The 13,211-nt window shown below is 45.8% G+C and overlaps 1 protein-coding gene across 4 annotated transcripts in view; it reads right to left on the minus strand.

Moving 5' to 3' along the window:
- Nucleotides 1–7,332: 7,332 nt before the first annotated feature.
- Nucleotides 7,333–13,211, minus strand: part of GATA6 (GATA binding protein 6) — a 28,154-nt gene continuing 22,275 nt past the window's right edge. For all 4 annotated transcript variants that reach the window (XM_075585195.1, XM_075585194.1, XM_075585198.1 and 1 more), the window contains one exon: nt 7,333–9,000. In XM_075585195.1, the coding sequence (XP_075441310.1) occupies nt 8,830–9,000 (171 nt within the window). In that variant the 3' untranslated portion in view covers nt 7,333–8,829. The remainder of the gene's footprint in view (nt 9,001–13,211) is intronic.

The following is a 13,211-nucleotide window of genomic DNA, read 5'->3' on the forward strand; positions in this document are numbered from 1 at the left end:
ATAACAGGGCTAGAATAGACACTAGTACCAGTATTGCAAAACTAATACTAGTGTCTATTCTAGCCCTGTTATTACACACTTGGGATGTACACGTGTTAAGTATCACACACTTGTATTTAAATACCACCACCCACACATGCTGGTGTTAAAAACTCATAATAGGTACACATAGACCTAGATCTGTATACACAAGTCTATAATGTACTAATAGCTGCAGCCCAAAAGCAGCTAAGTACAGGTCCAATCAACTAGTGCACCTACTAGTATTTCAATACTGGGGCACTACATCTGTGGTCCACACAGCCGCTACTTTCATTACAAGAACTCTAGCCCATTCTCTCCATATGAGGAACACTAGGGCCAGTGAATTACCCTAACACTGGGCATTAATACACCATTGTATACTCCTCTGGATACACCTATCCATAGAGTTAGCCACACTTGGCATCATTTAATCATTGTTTTAAACCCCAATATTTTAATGATATTGTCAATTAATAAAGTTATTTTAAATAAATCACCAATTCATACAGAAACAGAGTGCTATCTACAGGGGCTCTGTCTGTCCACTATGTATTAATAAAATTGTATTTAATATGCACAAAGCAGACACGTGAAGGTACACGTTTCAAGCCGTACCTGGCACTTTATCAAAGAGTGGACGTCCCTTTTGTTATGGTTTCAAACCGCAAGGGGCTGCCTCCATAGTCACGTTAATAATCTCATCATGCACATGGTTAACCTAGGTTTCGGGAGAGTGTAGAGTGGCCCCGTGGTGTGAAAGTGACCTGCAGTCTGAGAGAAACACATATGAACCTATAGAAGCCTTCAGGATAAACATATATTTTGTAACATCCAAGTATCAACTTGTAATAGATCCCTAAAGTCCCAATTTGGCACAGTGGTCAAGGATATAGTAAACTGAATAGTTTTAGATAGTTGTATATTGCTAGTAGTGTAGTTCTCTGAATTGGCACACATCAGATAGATTCGCACTGTTAAGATTTTTGAATTAGGGTTCAAGTTCTGTTTTGGTACATTTCGCTTTAAGACAGGCTCCATTACCATCCAGTATTTCAATTCCAGTTTATTGTCCACAGTATGTGATGTTTGTACTGTCTAACTCTAACATTTCGTTTTTGAGAATACAATCAATGGTTCATATGACGGAGGAATGCTTTTCTAGGTAGCATTTCCAATGTACATATGTTTATAGTGAAGGTATCCATAGGTATAGCTTTTGATATATCCTTTAGCCATATAGTGATATTTAGTACTGTACAAAATATACTCTGAGATCACAATCAATGATGTTTCACAGAATGGAAGAATACTGTACCAAATTGCATCTCCAATGTATATGTATTTATTATGAAGGTTTTTCATATGTGTAGTTTTTACATGCCCTTTTGTTCATATATATAAAGAAGGTGAAAAATGGCAACTCAGAAAATTTGCTAGAACATGCACGTTTAGCGAACTGTGGCAAGGAACATAGATGGGTGATTCAGCCACACTCACGACCGGGACTTGGGTCTCGCGCAGTTCTGCTTCCGGGTTCGCCTCAGTAAGACGTTGTATCAATCATCCTCCGGAAATGTTGTTATGGCTCCAAGGTTCCCCCGCTTTAGCTCTGTGTAGACATTAGCTTCTCGAATACAATCCTCACAACAGGAAAAAGAACCCTAAGTGTTTCGTCGCGTCAGAATTTGGCACTTCATCAGGTGTAACAGCATTGTAAACTGAAAGCCCTTTTATAGTCCAACATTTAATTAGTCAGATGTGAACCCTTAATGGATGAATTTGCTCATTGTATGAGTTGCAAGTAAAACTTGGCCTACACTGATAACTGACATACTAAAAAACCACCAGAGACATACAAAAGATAAAAAAAACATGCAAAGATAAGCACTGAAACAACAGTACTACTGTGATAGTTGAATAATAAAATTATACATTATAATACACATAATAACTAATAAGAAATACATTAATAATAATTGACAAAAAATATATATAAACAAATACTATATTTAGGATATTGATATCTCCTAAATGTGTAGGAAAAACATAATATATGCTAATATATATATACCAAACTATAATGAAAACAATAATATGAATACAACCTATAAAACCTATGATACTAAACAAACAAATATATAGAGCTCAACCCTGTTACAGCGCGATCCGCGGTGTGAGCGTGGACCCCGAATAATAATAATATTTATTTTTTTTGCCAAACTTTACACATACACACACATACACACATACACACATACACCCCCCCCCCCCCCCCAACCTCTGGTGGTGCTGTGGATTGTGGTGGGGCTGCTGACGCCTCACTCCTGCCTTCTCCCTCTACCCAATATGCCTGGGGATTGTGATGGAGCTGCTGGGGGATCGTGGTGGGGATCGTGCTGGGGCTGCTGGGGAAGTGCTGGAGCATCATGGTGGGGCTGCTGGGGGGATCGTGGTGGGGATCGGGCTGCTGGGGGAAGTGCTGGGGCTGCTGGGGGGATCGTGGTGGGGATTGGGCTGCTGGGGGAAGTGCTGGGGCTGCTGCAGGGATCGTGGTGGGGATCGGGCTGCTTGGGGAAGTTCTGGGGCTGCTGGGGGAAGTGCTGGGGCTGCTGGGGGGATCGTGGTGGGGATCGGGCTGCTTGGGGAAGTTCTGGGGCTGCTGGGGGAAGTGCTGGGGGATCGTAGAGGGGATCGGGCTGCTGGGGAAGTGCTGGGGGCATTGTGGTGGGGATTGGGCTGCTGGGGGAAGTGCTGTGGATGCTGGGGGGATCATGGTGGGGATCGGGCTGCTGGGGGAAGTGCTGTGGATGCTGGGGGGATCGTGGTGGGAATCAGGCTGCTGGGAGAAGTGCTGGGGCTGCTGGGGGAAGTGCTGGGGCTGCTGAGGGATCATGGTGGGAATCAGGCTACTGGGGATCGTGGTGGGATCGGGCTGCTGGGGGAAGTTCTGGGGCTGCTGGGGCTGCTGGGGCTGCTGGGTGGATCGTGGTGGGGATCGGGCTACTGTGGGAAGTTCTGGGGCTGCCGGTGCTCACTCCTGCCTCCTGCCTCCTCCCTCCTCCTTCCGATCGGGTGCATGGTGGCCATTTTTAAAATTAGCGCGACCCCAGTTATAACTCGGTTGTATCGCGTGGCTCCCGAGGATCGTGTTATAACGGGGTTCAGCTGTATATAAAATAAAAAGAGATAAACTTGATAGTATAATAAATAGAACATAAAACACAGACAGAGCTCAGTGCACATCCAGACCACATTCTCAAGGGTCCCTAACACAAATATAAATTCTTAATAACCTGTGCAATACCAGGAAGAATTTACATTAGTGTTAGGGACCCTTGAAACGTGGTCTGCCGTGCAGTTGGCTCAAGGGCTTACAACAATTTGGCCAAAATGTTAAACTAAAAGACAATTTAATTTAATAGATATTTATACATATATATTCAGGCACTGTACCGTGTATGAGTTTCACTGGATGTGCACTGAGCTTTGTCTGTGTTTTATGTTCTGTCTCTGGTTTTAAATATATATTGCCATGCTCAGTAGCACTCCTCTGTGACACTCATATGCTTATATATATGTTGTGGTTATTTTGGGGGTTCAATAGGAGCTTTTTAGGTGGCCAGTATGTGTAGTATAATAAATAACACATATCATCTATATTTCAATTAGCACTATATAAAAGGAAATATTAATCCAGAGAGGGAACAGTAATCAAAAATGTCCCACAGATGTAATACAGAGTGTTCATCCCATGCTTACAGTGCACTATTTCAATGTGTAATATGAAAAAACTCTGTTAAATATCAAATGAAAATATATATTGATTTCTATATTAATTGTGCAATATTACTTGTGTATGAAACAGTGATATGGGTGGTCAATTTCACCAGTGGTGCAAATTAAATTGCCTTTTATATATATATATATATATATATATATATATACAGTATATATATATATATATATATATATATATTATATATATATATATATATATATATATATAAATATATATATATATATATATATATATATATATATATATATATATTGAATTTCACAATCAATTCTGGGGTTCCCTAACCAAAAAAAGGTTGAAAACCACTGCATTAGGTGAGCAGGATTATACATTATACTGTATATGAAGACATTGCACGAACAGTTAGCAATAAAATAGGTTATAGGCATATGTAACAGTTACAGACCACATTAAAGTGTGAGACAGTTTTAGTTTTGAACCCATGCCTGTCTGACCTCTCATTTGCCTGCCATCTTCCAGGAACTGTGCCTGTCTGCCTTACTGCCTGTTCACTTCTGGACCCTCTTCACTTCTGACCTCTCCTCATCTGGACCACTCCTTGCTCCAGAATCTTTTTCTTCCCGATATAATTTCTCTCTTGTTCCATCATGTCCTCTTGGTGTGACTTTCTACCACTTGTGTGTTATAGGAGGGCGTGGGGGGTTGCTCCCAGTTAGGGCATCAATCTGCTCACGTGTGTCCTGCTGTCGGTGTTGTCACATTCTCTACAGAAATAAATGGCTAAACTGGAAACTTGAGCAAGTAAATGGCATATGAGGTTTAATACAGATAGATGTAAGGTTATGCATTTGGGAAGCAAGAAAAAACAGGCAACTTCCAAATGAAATGGGACAAAACTAGGTCAATCCTTGATGGAGACGGATTTAGGAGTGCTAGTAGACAGTAGCCTTAGGCCGGGTCCTCAGTGATAACGCGACACGCGCAACGGCGTGCGTGCTGCACACCACATATATACGTCTTATCAGACAGGCCCCAGTGGTTTCTGTTGTGGGCACTCACATAGAGCGATGGCACATCAGCCAGCAGGGAAGACAAAAATGTTGTCTTTCCGTGCCAGCAACGCGATCACGTGGTGTGCAGGGAGCCAATGGCAGGGCAGATAATTTGGACCAATAGAAGCGCAGGTAGTGTAAATCCCCGTTTTGGTCACGCCTCCCAACGGTCCCTACAGACTTTTATCTGTACACACGCAGCCAGGACGCCAGGCGCGCATGCAGCAGTCAACACTGTGGCCGTAGCCTTGGGAATAGTGCCCTGTGTTAGGCAGTAGCTGCAAAGGCAAATAAGTTATTATCTTGCATAAAATGGGGTATGAACGAGATATTAATTGAATGAAAGATAGCATAGTTGCCACTGTGTAAAGACCACACATTGAAAATGGAGTATGGTTTTGACCACCACTCCATGAAAATACATTATGGAAAAGTTTAGAAAAGAGCCATCAAATTAATGAAGGCAAAGTCTAACTTGTGAGAAAAGGCTAGCTAAATTACACGTGTTCACATTAGAAAAGAGGTGTCTAAGAGGTGATATAAATATTTATAAATATATTCAGGGGCAATATAAGGAACTTTTAATTGAACTATTCATCCCAAGGGTAGTACAAACATTTATATTGGAGGAAAAGAGATTTCACCAGCAGCAAAGGAAAGGGTTCTAAACAGCAAGGGCAATTAAAATGTGTAATTTATTACCCCTGGAGACAGTGATGGCAGATACAATAAATATCTTCAAGAAAAGGTTAGACCCTTTTTTAGAAAGGAAAAGTATTAAGGGATTTACCAGATAAGTACACACAGAAAGGATGTTCATCCCGGGAGAAATGTGATTGCCATTACTGGAGTCAGGAATATGTGACATGCAGGCTTTGTGAATAAAGCTTAAATCTTTGGAGCAACTGCAATAATTGACTTTGCTTAGAGTCCTATGTGAAATGAAAGTGATGGCAAATTTAAGGGAGCCGTGCTACTTTCATTGTTTTTCAATGAGTGGGACGCAGGGGTCTCCGGAGCAGAACCATGATCATTTCAGCTCCAGGAACCCACTGCTTTCCGAGATACTTTCCAGCAAAAGTGCCACCGTTTACTTCCTTGTATTTAAATCTCTGCATCACAAGGGCCAATAGGAAGACACGATGGAGGGCATTGCTGCTTCCCATTGTCCCTCGTAACATGGGAGATTGAAACATCATTTTGCTTCCTCCTAAGGGGACAGTACTGGCGGCACCTTGTCCGGTAAGAATCCTGGGAATCACAGAGGGTCACTGAATCTGAAATTAATGAAGCTCTGGGAAGCCCCTGCATCTGACATATGGTAAAAAGAATGTCATGGTAGTACTATACAATATGGTGTTTCACCTTCTTTCATTTTTCCCTGCTCACCAATTTTTAGACGGTACAGTATTTTTTCAAATGAGCCCAAAACTGAAATGAAAACTGCAGTTCCCTCAAGCTTGCCTAAGCTTATCTGTTGTCCTCTGACATCTGGAGACCCCACACCCAACAGTTGTCATTTTTTTTTTGTTTCTTTGGGAACTAGAAAAATCTACAAACATGCCAGCGGGGTCACCAATAGAGTGTGATGATGTGGTGGCTTCCTATTGGCCACTGAAGCAGATTCCTGTGGGCCACTTTCTGTCCGGTGGGCAAATATTTTTGCTCGTGCTGGCACCATGGCAACCGGATAGTTCCAAAATAGCAGGGTACCATGGACTTACTCTGAGGACCCCATGATTCAGGTAAGAGTATATAGATAGGTAGAGGCGCACCAATTGGCAAAAAAGGGAAACCGCATAAAAGTCCTGGTGCAGGCCAAAACTCATCAAAGCCCCAATGTTCCAACTGAGGGCATAGACATAGTATATCACACAAACGTTGGCGGCACACAGTTATAATTGCAAAAAAAATTGCAGAGACTTTACTCCATGCTTATAGCAGACCAAATAACGTTTCAGGGACACAGCCCCTTCCTCAGATAATTGCCACCCGTGTCACAACTGTGTGCCTCTATCTTTTGTGTGATATACTATGATTCATGTAAGGAAAATACACAAAATATCGACAAGCTGGGATCGCTGCTTTAACATGGTTGCTACACCCTTCCCTTTGTGACATAGGTTGACTTGAAAGACTTTTATCATGAGCTCAGAATAAGGCAACTTGTCTGAAAAGGCTTGTTATCAAATCTGTTTGAAAACAGCTCTGTGCTTTACGGCGGGGTGGAGCAAATGGAAGTAAACAGCAGAGGTTGCCATGTGAACACTCTACTTCAGGCTTTGGGACTTTTAAAAATCTATTCAAGTAAAAACAGCTAGGGAATACAATATTTTTAGGCTTATCTGATTTAAAGCCCATAGTGAACTAAGGTCAGAGGACAGTTCTCGCACAAATATCACTCAAGTCGGAGGTCCTTTCTCATGATGAGGTGGGAGAGACCCCTGACTCCCCATCAGAGTAAAATGTCGGAAGACAGAAAGTCACAACCTGCAGTAAAAACAATAACCTTTTTATTTTTAAAGCTCTGACATGGTAACTTTCCAAACAACATCCCATTAAAAAAAATGTCATACTAACTTAGCAATGTGTCATTCACAAAATTCAGGTGCCTTTTCTCATGGAGTATGTACATTTATTGCCTAATATTTCCATATCTGTTGTCGTTTCTAACGCGTTGAAATTCAACAGCAAAATAGGTAGTGGGGTTACTTGCTTTTTGTATACAACTCAATAATAAAGACAATTTTCCTGAGAAGATTTGTTCTTGAAAAAAAAAAATACTAATTTGAATCAGGTATGGGATGTCTGTCACAATATGAGTTTTTCATGAGGATGCCTTCTTAACATTATTATTAAATTATTAAAGTACCATTAAGTTAAAATGTTTACATTCATTACAAAAAGTTGTTAAATCGTATGCAAATGATTTAACACTGATTGTTGCAATGCAAATTGCACTTTTTTCTTTACAAAAACATATTGTATATATGGAAGAAAAAGTATAGTTTGCTAGTTGCTACCCTGTTTGCAAATTGAGACTGAATAAAACAGTCAAGTCATATAAACTTCCAAAAACCTCCACCTGAGTGTTGGTTCAATGTAAAAACACAATTAGTCAAGGAGATTGATGCATTTGCTTGAACCCCGTGGACTCAAGATCTGCAGAGTGTACCAGATAAAAAGACTTCTGTTCATGATTGCCAACTTTAGCTACAAGATATTTGGAAACCAAGCTCCCAAATGGGCTGCGATAACATGATTTTACTGTTCCTTGCAATAGTTTGCCTCTCCTTCTTGAGTCACCATCTCTAAAAGGTCTTTACCAAGTCTAACAGCTGTTGCCACAGGAAGGAGCGTTTTGTGCCATATTTCACTAGACTATTTACATTGCACCATTAAATTGTAATGCAACGCATCCAGCCGAAAAGCCTGAAATGAACAGGAAGCCCAAATGTATGGGATTTGGTTCTGCTGGGACAGGAGTGAGGGGAGTGCAATTTGTAGAGGTGATTGCAGAAAGTAACACTATGGTTACAGCCAAATGTAGTCTTATAGGCAGTTGGGAGAAAACATGACATGTGGGAGCCTTCAAAGGAAACAACAGAAAATTAGTCAAATGTCCCTCAAAGAGGCAGCATAACTCAATGCGTGTTGGATGGAGTATGGTGGCATACTTCAAATATCAAAAGTAATTATGTCCATTCAGACAAAGAAGTCCATTCGATGATGTCCATTTCAAAATGTGATTACGGAAGATGTGTGTCCCTTGGTCTCATTCCTCTTGCATAGATGAGGAGCTGAATATTAAGGCCACAAAAAACACCTTTAGAGTGTCCACAGAAAACACCTCTAAAATCAAGGCACTAAAAGTGAAAAGTCAAGAAAATGTTCAGCGAGCAGTCCTTTTGGAGGAACAAAACGCGAAAAAAGGACGTGTGAAGATCGGAGGGGCATAGACTTGTGCCGGGACAGCTTTATTTGTCAGGGTTGTCAAGCTTGGGCAAGAGCACACCATGGGTCCTGTCTAACAGAGGCTGCAGCTTCAGCAGCGGAGGACAGACCGACTCCTGAATACAGCCCTTCTTGACTTGTATACTTTAGTGCATTGCTATCCGGGCTGGTGCTCTCACTTTGCTGAGCGGACATCAATGACGAACCCACCTGTAACAGAATAAAATAATAAAGTCAATCAATAACATTTAATTAAGATACTTTAAATAATCCCTTTGCTGTTTACTCTCAACAGATGGCTTTCTAAAAGCTATAACAATATTAATTGAAAGACTTTTAGTAGACAACAAATATTCATGACAGGTCAGATGTGACTAATTATATATATATATATATATATATATATAGTATTACCTCTTTTAGTGGGTAACAAATGTTTAGTGGGTAACAAAAAACCTTGCACCAATTTTGTGGTGTTTGTGTCAGCAGGCAATATATATATATATATATATATATATATATATATATATATATATATATATATATATATGTATATGTATTTCACTAAAATAGGTAATACTACTTCAATACTACAGCAACGAAGTAATACATTGTTTAAATTAAGGGAATAGTGGAATGAAATACTGTATAACTCTGTGACAGCAGATACAGTAGGTGTGTAACTGATGGAAACATTCGCTGTGTATTGAGCCAGGCAGCATTCTGGGGTCGGGAGCATTTTTTTAGCCTTTGTAAAACAAACAAAAAACGATACAGCTTTTTCTGCCTGGATCAATATACACAAAATATGCATTTCTCACCCAGCTTTAGAATTTTCACTATGTTAAACTCAACTGTTATGTATTTCTTGTCAACTAGTTTTTTGCTATATTGCGCATATTTTAAAAGTGTTTAAAAGTCCCTGTGAAAGCAACATTATGGTGGCAAATAATGCAATTCCACCTTATCTTATATACTATATTAGTGAAAGCACTGTATGTTTGCCTGCCTGGATGTCCGGTGTCCCTAGCGGCAATCTCATTGGTCCCTTAGGCCGCCCGCCCCCGCACACCTTTCATTGGCCTCACACACTCACACCACCCCCTTGGCCCGCCCCCCACACCTCTCATTGGCCTGAGGCAGAGTGACGGGCCAAAGGTCCACAAAAAAAAAAAAAAAAAAAACACACACACACTGTCACACACACACACACACACACACACACACACACACACACACACACACACACACACACACACACACACACACACACACACACACACACACACACACACACACACACACACACACACACTGTCACACACACGGGGGGGGGGGGTGTTACATACATTAGCGGGGCTCATAGTGTTAGCTGCACATCTCCCGCTCTCTTCCCCACCGGTCCCGGAGGCTCCGCCTCTTCCTGTTTCCCGCGCTTTCATCCCCCCCCTGCCGGACGGGTGAGTGAGCGGTCTTCACGTCCCCTCACCCCCCTTCACCTCCCCTCACTCACTTCCCCTCCACCCCCCCCCCCCCCGGCGCCGCTACAGTCAGCGGGGGAGCGGAGTGATCACCTCCCCTCACTTCCCCTCCCCCCCCCCCCGGCGCCGCTACAGTCAGCGGGGGAGCGGAGTGATCACCTCCCCTCACTAACTTCCCCTCCACCCCCCCGGCGCCGCTACACTCAGCGGGGGAGCGGAGTGATCACCTCCCCTCACTCACTTCCCCTCCACCCCCCCCCCCCGGCGCCGCTACACTCAGCGGGGGAGCGGAGTGATCACCTCCCCTCACTCACTTCCCCTCCACCCCCCCCCCAGCGCCGCTACAGTCAGCGGGGGAGCGGCCACAACACGCTGCCTCCCGCCTCAGATCCACGTGGGAGCTGCCGGACGGGTGAGTGAGCGGCCTTCACCTCCCCTCACCCACCCCTCACTACACTTCCCCTCCCATCCACATCCCCTCCATCCCCCCTCCACCTCCCCCTCCACCTCCCCTCCACCTCCCCTCACCCACCCCTCACTACACTTCCCCTCCCTTCCACCTCCCCTCCACTTCACCCCCCCTTCACCTCACTTCCACCCCTTAACCTCCCCTCCACCCCACCTTCACCCCCACCCCCACCTTCACCCCCCTTCACCTTCCCTCACTCCCCCTTACAACCTCCCACCACCTCCCCACCTTCCCACCACCTCCCCCCTCTTCCCACCACCTCCCCCCCTTTCCACCGCCCACCCCTTCCCACCTTCCCACCACCTCCCCCCCTTCCCACCTTCCCACCCCCTTCCCACCACCTCCCCCCCCTTCCCACCTCCCCCCCTTCCCACCACCTCCCCCCCTTCCCCACCTCCCCCCCTTCCCACCACCTCCCCCCCTTCCCACCACCTCCCCCCCCCTTCCCACCACCCCCTCCTCCCCCCTTCCCACCACCTCCCCCCTCCTCCCCACTTCCCACCACCTCCCCCCTCTTCCCACCACCTCCCCCTTCCCCTCCTCCATCTCCCCCTTCCCCTCCTCCATCTCCCCCCTTCCCCTCCTCCACCTCCCCCCCCTCCTTCCCCTCCTCCACCTCCCCCCTTCCATTCCTCCACCTCCCCCCTTCCCCTCCTCCACCTCCCCACTTCCCCTCCTCACCTCCCCCCTTACCCTCCTCACCTCCCCACTTCCCCTCCTCCCCTCCTCCACCTCCCCCATCTCCCCTCTTCCCCCATCTCCCCTCTTCCCCCCCTCCACCCCCTTCCCCCCCTCCACCCCCTTCCCCCCCTCCACCCCTCTTTTCCCCCTCCACCCCCTTCCCCCCCCTCCACCCCTCTTTCCCCCCTTCCCCCCTCTTTCCCCCCTTTCCCTCCTCCCCCACCTTTCCCCCCTTTTCCCCTCCCCCACCTTTACCCCCTTTCCCCCTTCACCCCTCCCCCCTTCACCCTTACCTCCCCCTTCCCCGCCCTTCCCACCACCTCCCCCCCTTCCCACCACCTCCCCCCCCTTCCCACCACCTCCCCCCCACTTTCCACCGCCCCTCCCTTCCCACCACCTCCCCCCCTTCCCACCACCTCCCCCCCCTTCCCACCTTCCCACCACCTCCCCCCCTTCCCACCACCTCCCCCCCCTTCACACCTCCCCCCTTCCCACCACCTCCCCCCTCTTCCCCCCTTCCCACCACCTCCCCCCCTTCCCACCACCCCCCCCCTTCACACCTCCCCCCTTCCCACCACCTCCCCCCTCTTCCCCCCTTCCCACCACCTCCCCCCTCTTCCCACCACCTCCCCCCTTCCCCTCCTCCATCTCCCCCGTTCCCCTCCCCCGTTCCCCTTCCCCTTCACCTCCCCTCCGCCCCCCTTCACCTCCCCTCCGCCCCCCCCTTCACCTCCCCTCACCACCCCCCCCTCACCACCCATCCTCACCTCCCCTCCGACCTCCCCTCCGCCCCCCTTCACCTCCCCTCCCCACCTCCCACCACCCCTCCGACCTCACCTCCCCTCCTTCAACGCCTTTCGTCCGCCCTCCCGCCTCTGCCTTTCGCCCACCCGCACTTCTGCCTTTCACCCGCCCACCGCTCACACCCCTGCGCCACACAGCCGCTGCACGCACTCAACAGACACCCGCCACTCGACACACCCGCCGCCTCTCACCCACCCCACACACTCGACACACACCTGCCGCCTCCTGCCCCTACGCAACAATATCACTGACCAGCTGTCACCCGCACTCGCCACACACCCGCCGCCTCACACCCTAGCAGGACCCCGACCCACAGCCAGCACTCACTACCCATGAGCCACCCGTACTGAACACCCACCCGCCGCCTCACACCCTAGCAGGACACACGCCTCACATTTTCACATCACTTATGTCACCAAAATATACATTGTACTGTGGTGTGTTTACAATAAACCATTTTTATACAACATCGTATTACATTTTCTTCCATCTTTCTTTTCAACATTATTATCCAACCTTTACAACAAATACTCACCTATTGTTCCACGATTTATAAATAAGACTACCTATTACGCATTTACATCCCGGGCAACGCCGGGTCTCTCAGCTAGTCACAAATAAAGTAGTGGTAACACTTTATAACTGTTCACATTTCTTGAGGTTAATTAATGTTTCAAAATAGAAAGAGAACACGAATATTAGAAATAAACTATTTTTTTTTCACCACATAAAATTATGTTTCAGGAATAAACAGATTTAAAGCGATATTTGGAAACACTATAATCTACATGCACCCAACATATAAATTCATAACACATCTGTACCCTTCCCCGATGTGCTGCGCTTCCCTCTGAAAGGCATTAAGCATGCTGATCTAAATTGATAAGTATAAGTGACTTATAAGAGCGTTAAACAAACACTGAGATTTGAGACTATTGAGATTATTGTTATTATTTTGTTCTGAAAATCAGTTTGCTTGAGATTCT

This window comes from Ascaphus truei, chromosome 2 (genome assembly GCF_040206685.1).
Source record: "Ascaphus truei isolate aAscTru1 chromosome 2, aAscTru1.hap1, whole genome shotgun sequence".
NCBI classification, from domain to species: Eukaryota; Metazoa; Chordata; class Amphibia; order Anura; family Ascaphidae; genus Ascaphus; species Ascaphus truei.